The sequence below is a fragment of the Dryobates pubescens genome, chromosome 11, assembly GCF_014839835.1.
Source record: "Dryobates pubescens isolate bDryPub1 chromosome 11, bDryPub1.pri, whole genome shotgun sequence".
Taxonomy (NCBI): domain Eukaryota; kingdom Metazoa; phylum Chordata; class Aves; order Piciformes; family Picidae; genus Dryobates; species Dryobates pubescens.
In genome coordinates this window covers 25,201,061-25,213,641 of record NC_071622.1, presented here as the reverse complement: position 1 = coordinate 25,213,641, position 12,581 = coordinate 25,201,061, and the positions used below count along the sequence as shown (strand labels likewise).

Genomic DNA, 12,581 nt, shown 5'->3' with positions numbered 1-12,581 from the left:
TGAGAGACAACAGCTTCACTGTAGCATCAAGGGTCTTGTGAGCTTAAGTTATATTTACACAGTAAATAATAGTAACTGCCCAAAGTGGGGTCTAGCTCTTCTAAATAATAATGGTAGAATCCAAATGTTTAGCTGATAAGAGTCATGAAATTGGATCTACTGCAGTGCTTTCAGAACTGAGAAATTAATGCATTTTGCTTCCTGTTATTAAAAAAAAAAACAACAAAAAAACCCCTAAGAAAACAGTTCTTTACTGATTCCCACTTCCCATATCTTACACAGGCAGAGGTGATTCTCTTTTCCCTGTTTTCCCTAAACTAGAATCAGCTTCTACTGATAATGACTTTGTTCAGTGAAAAAAAGCCTTGCTAGTGCAAATATTGGCACATAAAACTAGTTATATCATGTCTTTAAAAGTCTCAGGAGGAAAAATAAGGTTTTGAAATCAGTGTGTCTGAAATAGTATTGGTTAATTGTGTCACACACTAAGCCTTGTCTCAAAACAGTGCAAAAAACCTGCTGATTTACTTGTCAGTTACATTGACAGAAAGTCATAGTATGGTGCTGTACCTCTTAGATCAGCACATCACTGAAACACCTTTTTTTTTTTCCTGTATTTTCTTCTTTTAGAGAGAATGCAATTTAATAATTTTTTTCTCCCGTGGGACTTCAGATCTAAACAAAAAGATAAAGTCAAATAAAATTCACTAATTAGGAAAAAAAAAGAGTAGCATGAAATTCAACCCTTATTTGGAAACCACTCTAATGATATAACAGGCTGGCCTAATATTTTAACCAAGTTCAAAAAAGTTTGAAACACAGTAATTAAATGCAAATACAGTCCTGATCCCAAAGACCAGAAGAATGCCTCTAAGCTAGTATTTATAACAAGAGCTATTCGACTGAGCTCTCTTGTAAATTTTATCATACCTGAGGCAGTTTTCCTCAGTCGATTAGCTGGAAAGCTGAATATATCCTGAGGCAAACCAGACATCTAGTACAGGCTAAATTCAACTACTGGAGCTTAAATTTGGCTTAATATATCCCCACTTGGATCTGCCTGTTTAATTCTCTTTCATATGATAACGTTGGTTTATTCATAGTCTGGACTTGCCACCTGAACAAACTGTACCTCATATCTTATTCTAATGGAATAAGAAAACTTTGTAAAAACCACAGAAGTTCCTGACTGAAAATCAAATGCAAATTTGGGATTAAAAACTGTTTTGTAAAGTGACTACAAGATTAGTACAGAGAGATTTTTTCCCCTAAGGAGTACTGCTTTTTATGATCATGCATTTTTTATACTCTGCAGAGACAGATGGGCTTTATAAAAGGATACAGCCTGCTTCTCAAAAGGCTTTCAGTGGCAGCTGCACTTCTGTGTTTTAACCTCAGTTGAAATTTACATTCAATATTTTTCAAGAAAATATTTATATTTCTGCTTTTAGGACTGTATCAGCCCTTGGTGGCAGCAGTAGAAATACCTCTGAGATTAATCAGGTCCATTATTCCTATTTTTAAACAGTACTTGAGTAGTAGGAGAAGGATGGAGAAGGAAAGGATAGGTAATGTGCAAGTTTCTTGTGAATGTGATGAACCCAATCATTCAGAAAAGTTGCCAGTGACTAAGCAGAGCAGATATCTTCAAGCAAATATTTCTTAACATTTTAATTCCTTTTGTGTCTAAATGCTGTTCTTCTCAGATCATTTCTTGCTCCTCTCTACATCAGTATTATGTACTATAATTACAAGTCTCATAAAACACCCTTTTGGCTTCAGCTCATAACTTCAAGGATTTTGTATGATGTCCCTATCACCATTCACAGGAACTTCATAAATATTTATGGCATCTTAAACTATTCACACCCTACAAATTGTAGACACTGACAGATAGTTCCCTTAAAATACCAACAATCTTGTATTGTTCATGTGCTACTGAAGCTTAAAATGATGGTTCAGAAATTAACTGGGGAAACCATTTGGTTCAGTAAATTTGCTATTTCTCCTAATTTTTCAAACTTTTACCAGAAGCTTAGTTTTTGCTTTTATCAACTGTGATAACTTTTTTTTTTTCCCCTGGTAACTGCATGATATAACTAGTGCTATGGCTGTATATCTGCACTTAAGCAAGCATATTTTTTTATATATATATATATATAAGCCAGCTGATAGTATGATGATTAACACACTAGTTGTCTTATCTATGCTTATTCCAAGTGAATAATTCCAATTGAATATTCCAACAATGCTAGCCCAGACATATAATATGAACATGAGATTAGGTGAGGAGTTAGGAAAAATTAGTTTCAAGTCATATTCTTTCTCAGTTTATCTGTGAGACCTTCACTAAATCACTTCTGCCCCCGTTTATCAACAGGTGCCAGCATACAAGTGTGACCAGGGCTCCTCAGGATAGTGGATACACATTTTTTCCCTGGAAAAGACTTTGAATGAGACATTTTTTCTAGGATTGATCTATTGTTTACCTGAAGTGGTCACTAGGTCAAATATGCAAACAAACCTGGAAGCAGAAACCAGACACATGTCAGCCCCAGCAGGTTGCCTCACCACCTGCCTACAAAGGCAGGCTATAAATTTGGGGTTACATCACCTAGGATTATATTTTACAGAGCTTCAACCTGAAGACTGAAGCTTAATTTCATTGAGAACAGCAGTAGCTAAGACCAGCCATTGGCGTGGTTGTTTGGGGAATTTCCTTGAAGAGAAAACAGAACAAGTGCTGTTCAAATTCCTGTGTCTCAGTCATGTCTTCAAAGAAAGCAGCATCTTCTCTTTCATGTGGGACCTAATCCTGTCAGTGAATGCCTAGATGTGGATTAAAGTACCTACATAACAATCCTTCAGGCAATAGACAGGCTACTCTTGGACCCAGATGAGCAAGAGACCCAAAGCAGGAGTAAGTCTGGGACATCAGCAGGGGAATAACTGCAGGCATGGAGAAAGCTTTAGAAAGTGAGGAAAAAAGTGTGAGGTGGTAGTGGAGGTTAGGCATCATTAGAATGAAGTACCAGCAACGGAACCACTGCTTGGAATGCCTGCGGTCTTGCAGTCTGTCCCCAGCATCTGTCCATCAGCCTTGTATGCCAACTAGCTATTCACATCCCTGGCTATGCTTTTCTTGTATGCCAACTGGCTATTCACATCCCTGGCTGTGCTTTTCCCTCATTAGTCTCAGTGGGAACGAGTGGACTTTGTTGAAGGGTGTAGCTGGCTGTGGACTTTGGGCCAGGACTTGTGTGCAGTTGTTCCTCCAAAGAGGCCTGGCAGGATCTTGGTTTATTGTTTCAATGACTGTGGTATCACATATACCTCATTTGCAAGTAATAAGGATGTTGATTCCTGGGATGCCAGGATGAGAAGCAGGTGAAGATTTTGTTTGTTTGTTTAACTTTCAAGTCTGAAATTCAGCCTGAGCTGTTGAAAGTCAAGCTGTTTATTTTCCTGAGTGATGACTCAGTAATTACATGAGAGATTCCAGAGGTCAAGTTAGGTTTTGCCCTTTGTCTTCACTGAGACTACAAGAAGAGAAACAATTAAAATGTACTAAAATAATTTTACAGTTGCACAAGAATGGAATACAGCTTACTTCCCCATATCTCCCTTTCCATTGCAGAGCTAAAAGCAGCAAAAGCAGTTATAACATTCTTCATAGAAGTCAATAAGCATGGCTCCTAGCAGACAGTAGGATAGTGTATTCTTGGTGGGAATCTGTCATTTTGCAGTCTCTTTGGAATAGAAGAATATACTTCAGTATTTTAAATAACATTGGAAAGATGTCTACCACTGTAAAACAGCACCAAAATATGTTTTCATTGAGCCTGAGTTGTTCTGAAACAAACCAAAGGTACATCAAGATTGAATACTGAGCAGATGAAATAGGTTTCCAATTACAAATTCTCTTATAAGCATCGTAATCTTCAGAAAATATAAATCATTTTGCCCAGTACTTAAGTGTGAAGTACATTGGTATAGAAGAATTTAATCAAGGTTTTCAAAACAGTGTGCTCTTAATCTGATTTTATGTTAAACTGAAAATGAAAATTAATTCATGATCCTAATAAACCAGAGGATCAATCCAGAGACAGCTTAACTACTGCCAAAAAGAAAAAAAAAAAAAGAGAATCCTTCTAAAGAATGGGGAAAGTTTTCTATGTGTTTGGTTTGGATCTGGGAATCTTAAGAAAACAAAAGCAGTTTCTGTTGTTACAGTGTAAAGGTTTTTTGAGGTGTGGGAAGTGCTAATATAGCACCTTGCCACTGATTACCAAACACATCTATAAAAAATTGTTTCCCATGACTTCCAACATTCAGATAATATTCAGCAGAAGTCTGCTGTAATAAAGCTGAGGAGAATTTTGCAGTAAGGATCTTATCGTTACCATGAATCTTCCTTCATTATAGTATGTTGTCTGTCAAGAAGGCTTAGCTATAGAATGGCATACATCTGCCTTTGTGACAGATGTGCTGTGTGGAATCACTGTTGTTGCCATTAGCTTCAGTGAAGGCGAATTGTGGGTAATTTCCAGAGATTGGCACTTTATCACCGATTACTACTCTTGCCTTCAAAATTTTTTTAGTACCTGTCAAAATCTACCTGTCTTTAAAGTTCTGGAGCTCAGAAGGTTTGCAAGGCTGGCAGAAAGTGGGCAAAGAAGCTGTGTTTTAAATAGAGGAAGGTTTAGTAACATCACCTTCCTCCTGGGTAGTCCCTCTTATGTGAAATATTCTGGAGAAGAAAAGGCTCCGTAAAAATTAACATATTCCGCCTTAAAAGGTTAAACAGGAATTGACCTCACAACAAAGCCCCTGATGGGATCCCAGCTTCAGGCTGAGGAGGAACATACTGTATCTTTCACTAAATGCAACAATGTCTTTCTAAGCAAAGGCAATGCTGCTTATTAGCCATGCAGACTGGCTGAAAAGAAAAAGGCAAACCTTTTGGAGGATGAACCTGAGGCAATCTTGGCCAAAAATACCATCACTAGAGTTTGGAAGACTCTGTGGAAACCTTGTGGCCTTCCAGTATCTGAAGGTGGCCTATGAGAAGCCTTTTTAGGTTGTCAGGTAGTGACAGGACTAGGGGGGATGGATCCAAGCTAGAGGAGGGCAGATTTAGATTAGACGTTAGGAAGAAGTTCTTTGCCATAAGGGTGGTGAGACACTGGAACAGGTTCCCCAGAGGTAGTGGAAGATCCATCCCTGGAGATTTTTAACACCAGGCTGGATGTGGCACTGAGCAACCTGATCTAGTTGAATGTGTCCCTGCCCATATCAGGGGGATTGGCACTAGATGATCCTTGAGGTCCCTCCCAACCCTCACAATTCTAAGACATATTTTACCTGCATGTTTAACAGTCATTCCAAAGAGCTATAAAGCTTTGGGATTGGTTGGGTTTTAATGAAGTCCTTCAATGATGGGACTCCTCAGCCCATTCAGGGTGAGGAAGCTCAACCCTGGGCTGGTATTGAGTCCTGTTGCCTGGAGTGTCTGTAAGACTGTTTCCAGTGAGACATTTTTCCCCATAGAGAAGCCTGAACGTAACCTTGTTTCATCCTTTCAATACCAGCACTGACAATGGTGCAAAAGGCAGAGAGGCAGCTGAGCTGCGTGCACACCTCCTCACCCTTTTATGTACAGAGCAGCTGATAAAAGGCGTGAGCGGCAGAATTTCAGTGCCTTTCCTTGGGAAATATTTACGCTGCTCCTAAGGAGTTACTGCTTTTCAAATTTAAATCTCTCATTCTGTTTCATTTTCCTTTTCAAAATTCCCAGACCATGGGAAGCTCTCTACAGATTAGCAGACCACCATATCTTCAGTATTTCATGTCTGGAATATGAGACGAAGAAAATCTCTCTGAAACCTAAATATCTTCCCCCTCTAAAGACCAGACCCATTTTGGGGGAAAATATGCAAAAGTGTTCTCCTCAGGCTGAATGTTGTGTGCAATTTCAGCTTCATGCACAGCTTAATAGCAGATGGAGAAAATAATCAAAATGGGGGGATTTCTGGGAATACTGGCAGATTTTTACTCTGACTGCAGAGCAGATCTTGACACACTATAATACTGTTTTTGTCTTAATCGTCAGAAATAAGCTAAAAATTCTTTGTTTGACAGAAAAGCAATTGCTATTTCTTGTAAAACATATAATATATTCTAGAAGACCTAAGGGTTTACTTTCCAATAAGGATAGAAAAAGATATGTGCCCCACTGTGAGCTCACAGTAAGGCTGTTTCATGTAAAAAGTTGGTAATTAGTCCCTGAGTGAATAAAGTAGAAGAGATAAGAGACTGATACTTACTGTAGCAACACAAAACACTTTTTCTAGCTGCTAGGATTTAAAGGGTGGGTGGGTGGGAGGGGGAGGCCTATTCCTGCTCATTTAATTTACAAGTGTTTAAACCTTGGAAAATTATTTCTTGCATTAAGCTTAAACATGTGTACTTTAAATTGTTACTAACCGATGTAAAGATTGATAAGAGACATTCCAGTTCTGGAAGAGCAGACAGGAAGGAAGAGTTGTATGAATGTGTAAAAGACTGTTGTGCTGTACGCATCAGCAGCAGATTTCATGCTCATTGTATACCACTGCCTTCAGACTTACACCAAGTAAACTGATTAGAATAGAATAGAATAAACCAGGTTGGAAGAGACCTTCAAGATCATCATGTCCAACCTATCATCCAACACCACCTAATCAACTAAACCATGCAACCAAGCATCCTGTCAAGCCTCGCCCTGAACACCCCCAGCAATCGCGACCCCACCACCTCCTCGCGCAGGCCATTCCAATGGGCAATCACTCTCTCTGGGTAAAACTTCCTCCTAACCTCCAGCCTAAACGTCCCCTGGAATTACTCAGAAAACTAAATCACGTACCTTTAGCCAGAGTTATATAATAAATAGCAGGAACAAAAACAAACCCAAAGCACAGGAAAACCATCCACTTACAAACCAGTTATTAAACAACATTTGTATTGCTACCAGCTAACTACTAAGTACCAGGAGTGAAAACTGTATTGTATTTTTTTCTTCTACCTGCAGAAATTAGAACTACTGGAAATAACTTAATATTCACATTTATTCCTTTGTTGTTGTTAATCTTCGTTAGAGCAAGAGTTTGTGATTTTCTCTCTCTCAAAAATAGCTATGCAATTTATACTGCAACTATGTGCTTGGCAAACCACTTTTTTAACAATACAAAAAAATACAAGAGAGCTCAAGACACTACAGTGGAGCTTTGCACAGTGGTCTCAGCACAATCCTTTGCCTTCTTTCTCTGTTCAGTTTGTCAGGTTTGCTTTACTTCAGCATTTATTGTTCATATATGTGAGATGAGAGCACTTACCAAAAGTCGTATCCAAAACTCTTGTTTGTTTCAGAAAGACTCACTCCAAAATGACAGAACTGGTCATAAGGTTGCCTCTACATCCCCACTGTTACGATTGCACTCCTGGAGAGATTTACACACAAATTATATGTGTAGCAATGTCCTAACCTGTAATCATATGAGTATTTGATTCGGTATAGAAACAGTCAGGAAAAGTGTATTGTCACTGCTTAACTAGTAACATCTTGTTTACAAGGGCTGAGGCTCACCACAACTGTCAAGAATTTGTGCAGAGGAAAGACATTAAACCTATTTTCTCAGGCTGGATGTGGTATAGAAGGCAAAAGCTACTTTTTTTGTACTGTTAGTCTTAATTGTATTCATTTTTATATCTGTCTTCAGTGCTTATGCTGCCTATACACAAGTACTTAAACAACTGTCTACTGTGACGAGGAAAAAAACCCAACACTGACCATCTTCCCACATAGTTCTGCAGCTTCCATGCCATTCATCTAGGCCACATAGCAGATGAGCCTATAGGAACACCCACATGATGCACAGGTACACCTACTACTGCCAGAAGCCAGTGAGACTTGAAATATGATACATAGAATACATAGAATACATAGAATAAACCAGGTTGGAAGAGACCTTCAAGATCACCGCGTCCAACCCATCAACCAATCAAACACCACCCAAACAACTAGCCCACGGCACCAAGCACCCCATCAAGTCTTCTCCTGAAAACCTCCAGTGATGGCGACTCCACCACCTCCCCAGGCAGCCCATTCCAATGGGCAATCACTCTTTCTGTATAGAACTTTTTCCTAACATCTAGCCTGAACCTGATAGAAATACAGCTAAAGACAGAATGCATTAAACATACATTGAATTAATCACTTTTGCAAGGAAACAAAAACTGAAACAAACAAAACCAAACAACAACAAAAATACAAAGAAAATTTGCAATTCTTAGATTGTTTCTTCTTAATTTTTGTTTAAAAAAAAGTTTTGATGTTACCAACGAATAGATACTCCATGCAGTAGCACTTACAGAGCGAAAATAAGCATGAGGCTGCTTTTCCAGGAAGTCAGCACAATTTAATCTCACAGTCTGATTCAAAACAGGCAGACAGCAACAGAAAGATACCCTTTTATTTTAAAAAAGGTTGAATCAGCTAACAGTTGGTTGTTTTTGTTTTTTTTTAAATGTGACATTTAAAGTAATTTTTAACAGGAAAAAAGGTTTCTGATTCTGAATCTGAAACCATAAATTTTTGTCTTGCTATTTAAGACAGTTTAATCTCCAGCATAGTCCTTGTTTTCTGCGGGAAGTTCTTACATTCTAACAATTCATTCACAATTGCATTTTGCATCTGAAATCAGCCCATTTAAAATAATTGTGATAGTTGATACTGTTCCTTTCCTAACCCTATAAAAATATGCTTAGGACACCCATTTTTTAAGCCAGGTTATACTCAGCATAAAAATACCTTGGGAGTTTTATGTAGGTACATAAAGTAATAAACAGCTGTAATTTGTGTGAGAAAATGTCCAGTGTAATGCAGGAAAACATGATTATCCAAAGATCTCCAGAGACACTGGCAAAAAGACTTTGGATAAATGCATTTGAATAGCTAAGGGACCAGACATAGCAGCTTTGAAGTTTCCAGTTCTCTTCACTGTGTATAATGCAAAGTTCAGATGATCCTTGTTGGACAGCCATCATAATTCAAGTATTGCTAGCAAGTTCCTTAAGCCAGCCAGCAAAATTTGGACAGAGGTGATGTCCCCAGTTCCCAAACAAGCAGCTTAAATCTGGAAGCCACTTGCTTCATTTTCAGAGTGAAACTGGGACAGGAAAGAGGCAGGCAGCAACGGCCACAGCAGGAAGCACTCAGTCCGCCTCGTGCAAGAGTGAACCTGAAGTGCAGCTGGCAGCCAGCACATTCCAGAGAAGCTTCTGCTCAAAGCCTATCACTCAAGCCCTGGAGGTTGTGTGCGCTACCCTGGGCTGCCACTGGGATCCTTGGCATTCTTGCTGTCCTAAAGAAAATGTTTGCCTCCTCCATGCATTTCCCTCGTGTTCCAGCAGTGGTTATGTGCAGGAACCAATATTAGCTATATTTAAAGCACTTCTAGGAAAAGGTGCAGTGAGACCAAATTTACACAGCCTCCCAGGCTGCTGATGGACTTGGGGACCAATGTGTGTTCCTGTTTTGCAAAGGAAAATACTCATTTCCCCTACAATCAAAGGTTGGCATTTACAATGAACCAAATTCTGCCAATTTCCCCTTCTCCTGTGCTCCAAGAACATCCATAGAAGGGCAGATTTGTCTTTTTTCAACATGAATTACAGCATAATTACGCTTAGTATCACCGTGTTTTAGCATTACTGGAAACTGTGTTGCAGCACTCTACTCATGGTATAAATGATCAAACACGAGCCAAAACAAGTTCTCCCAGCAAGAGCACTTTGATCACCTCATCCTTTCTGCATTATAGCAACACTCTAATTTGCAAGCTTTAGAATAACTTCTGCATTCTTCAGACATGTTGAAAGACTATGCCATCAGAGAATTTTTTACACAGGGAAGTAAAAAATGAGGAGTTAATAGACTGGCATTTATTTCTCTCCAGCATTTCCAGAGCTTGAACTTACTGTTTAGAAACAGAATATAATCAAACAGAGGCAGAGAGAACTGTACCTGCCTTACCAATGTAAATGCCCCCCTTGTCCAATACCAAAAAAAAAAATAAAAATCAGTGTTGGATTTCAGACACCATATTGAGGTTAAAGGGCATTATTCTTATCTGTTATTCCACCCAAAGGACAATGATTTCATTTTATAAAGGTCATTAGTCAGTGAAATATATATTTTAGAGAGTTTCCAGTAGGGAAGATTATTTTGGCAGTCACTGGAGTGTACCAGATGGTTCATTAACATAGGCTAGACAAGTCAAAGGCTTTCAGAATCATTTAGAAAATGTCAAACAGAAACAAGAACCCTGTCACTTTTTATTAGAATTAACTACATCATACCCTGGACACAGATTTCACCTTGGGTCAGAAAAATTAATACAGAATTATATGAATTGTGTAACATACTAGGTTAAAGATAGGGTTTCCCCTTGGGACTCATTTGCTAGCAATATATTATGGTCTTCTACTTAAGGAATCCTCAACCTTTCTTTTTGTAAGCTATGAAAAGAGCTGACCTTGCTTAGACTCCATTGGTGTCTAATTGATTTGAGGTATATGCAGAATTTCAACAAGACACTCCGCTAAAGCTCTTCTGTAATCATTTTCCCAGGAAAGTTGGCAAAAGGGTTCACTGAATATTCAACAGCTTGTAAAGTATGCTTTTGTCAGGAGGAAAAAAAAAATACATCCATTTAGTGAAACACTGCTTTCGGAAACAGGAATTCAGATGCAACTGAATTGTTGTTTACTTTCTTTTTTATTTATTTTATTATCATGCAGATGTTAAAAACCTTGAGAACTTCCAGCTTGTGGAAGGTGTTCAGGAGCAAGTGAATGCTGCTCTGCTGGACTACACAATGTGTAATTACCCACAGCAAACAGACAAATTTGGGCAGCTTCTCCTGCGACTACCAGAAATCCGGGCCATCAGTATGCAGGCCGAAGAATACCTCTACTACAAACACCTGAACGGGGACGTGCCATGTAATAACCTACTCATTGAAATGCTGCATGCAAAGAGAGCATAAATTATACCTATTAGAGCTTCTGCTTTCAAGGAAAAAAAAAAAAAAAAAAGGAAAAAAAAAAACATATTCTGAACTGCTCCAAGCAACACTAATTAAACCGTGGTTTTAAGACTTTGCAAAATGGTATAATAATCAAATACTAATAGTAAATAAGTGATGTATCAGGGTATTTGTATTGCAAACTGTGAATCATATGCTACACAGCCCCAAAGGAATCTACATGGGACTTTATACTGGAGGGAAGTGAACTTACCAAGGATACTATCACCAATATCAACATGAAAAAGGACAGAATGATACTTGTATATTTAACTCTGCTGATTGCCAATATGAAGAAACTTAGGAGAAAAAAAGAACCTGATCCATATTACCAACGAGGATAGTGGGGAATTTGCGTGCACTGAATTCCTTCACTGTACAGCAGGACTTGTAAAACAGTTCTAACAGATGCAAAATTGCGTCTGTAGCATCTTCTGTCATCCTTCCAAGGACCCAATGCTTACTTTTTCTGTGATAAAAAATGTGGCATCCATTCAACAATCTGTAAGAGAGAGCTGTCACAGGCCCCGTGCTCTGTAGTATCGCCACCAAATCCTAAGAGGCTGGTTTTAACTGTTGGTCTCTCAGGTCTGCAAAGAACTACTATGAAGAGTCTGTTATCCAGTTAGCTTGGCATTCTTACTATATTCTGAAGTTCATTTTGTCACATGTTCATGTTGTTCTACCAGGCAGTATCCCTCTTCTACTGCTGTTACTGGATAGCTATTAAATAGCTAAGATACCAAATGACCCAATTCAACTATATACCTAACTAGGGCAGGGGATAAAAGATGGCCCTGCTGTATATTCACAGCCATTTCCAAATCATGGAAATGGAGATACTTTAGCCATCAGAAACAAGAGTTTCTTTGACCAAGAAAAAAAAAATTCTTTGGACAACAAGTACTGGTCTTACAACACTAAAGGAAAAGATGCACTTAAAGATGCAAGAGTAGACAAACTAATTGCATGACATGATGATGCCATGGAGTTGATTAAGAATTGTCTTTCAAATAGCCAATAAATAAAAAGCTAAATTTTAAGTCAAACATCCAATATCTAATGAGACTATTTTTCCTTTCTGAAACTAGGTAATACAGATCTTTCATGCAAAGAAAGAAGAGTGATACTGCTAGGTCTATGTAGGACAAAGTCTGCTGCAGAACAAATATTAGAGAGCAAACAATTCTCTCTCTGTCCAAATGAAGATATCAGTATTAACATGTAGTGCCACAGTTATGAGTCTTGCCTTATTTTCATTACACTTAAAGGTAACTGTGCAAGTGTGGATCAACATAGGTTTAAAATAAAGTATTAATCTCTAACATTAACAAAAACATAGTGTTTACATTCTTTAGGTCCTGTGGGGAAAAAACTGTGATAAAATTGCAGAGCAGTGATTTCCTTGTTGTTTCTTTTAAATTGGTAATTATTTTACCAGTACTTAATTACTGT

At 38.3% G+C, this 12,581-nt stretch overlaps 1 protein-coding gene across 3 annotated transcripts in view; it reads left to right on the top strand.

The window, feature by feature from the left end:
* The window catches only part of NR5A2 (nuclear receptor subfamily 5 group A member 2), a 95,268-nt gene extending 83,260 nt beyond the window's left edge, over window positions 1–12,008 (top strand). For all 3 annotated transcript variants that reach the window (XM_009900883.2, XM_054165099.1, XM_054165100.1), the window contains one exon: window positions 10,840–12,008. In XM_009900883.2, coding sequence (XP_009899185.2) covers window positions 10,840–11,087 — 248 coding nt within the window. In that variant the 3' untranslated portion in view covers window positions 11,088–12,008. The remainder of the gene's footprint in view (window positions 1–10,839) is intronic.
* The last annotated feature ends 573 nt before the right edge of the window (window positions 12,009–12,581 follow it).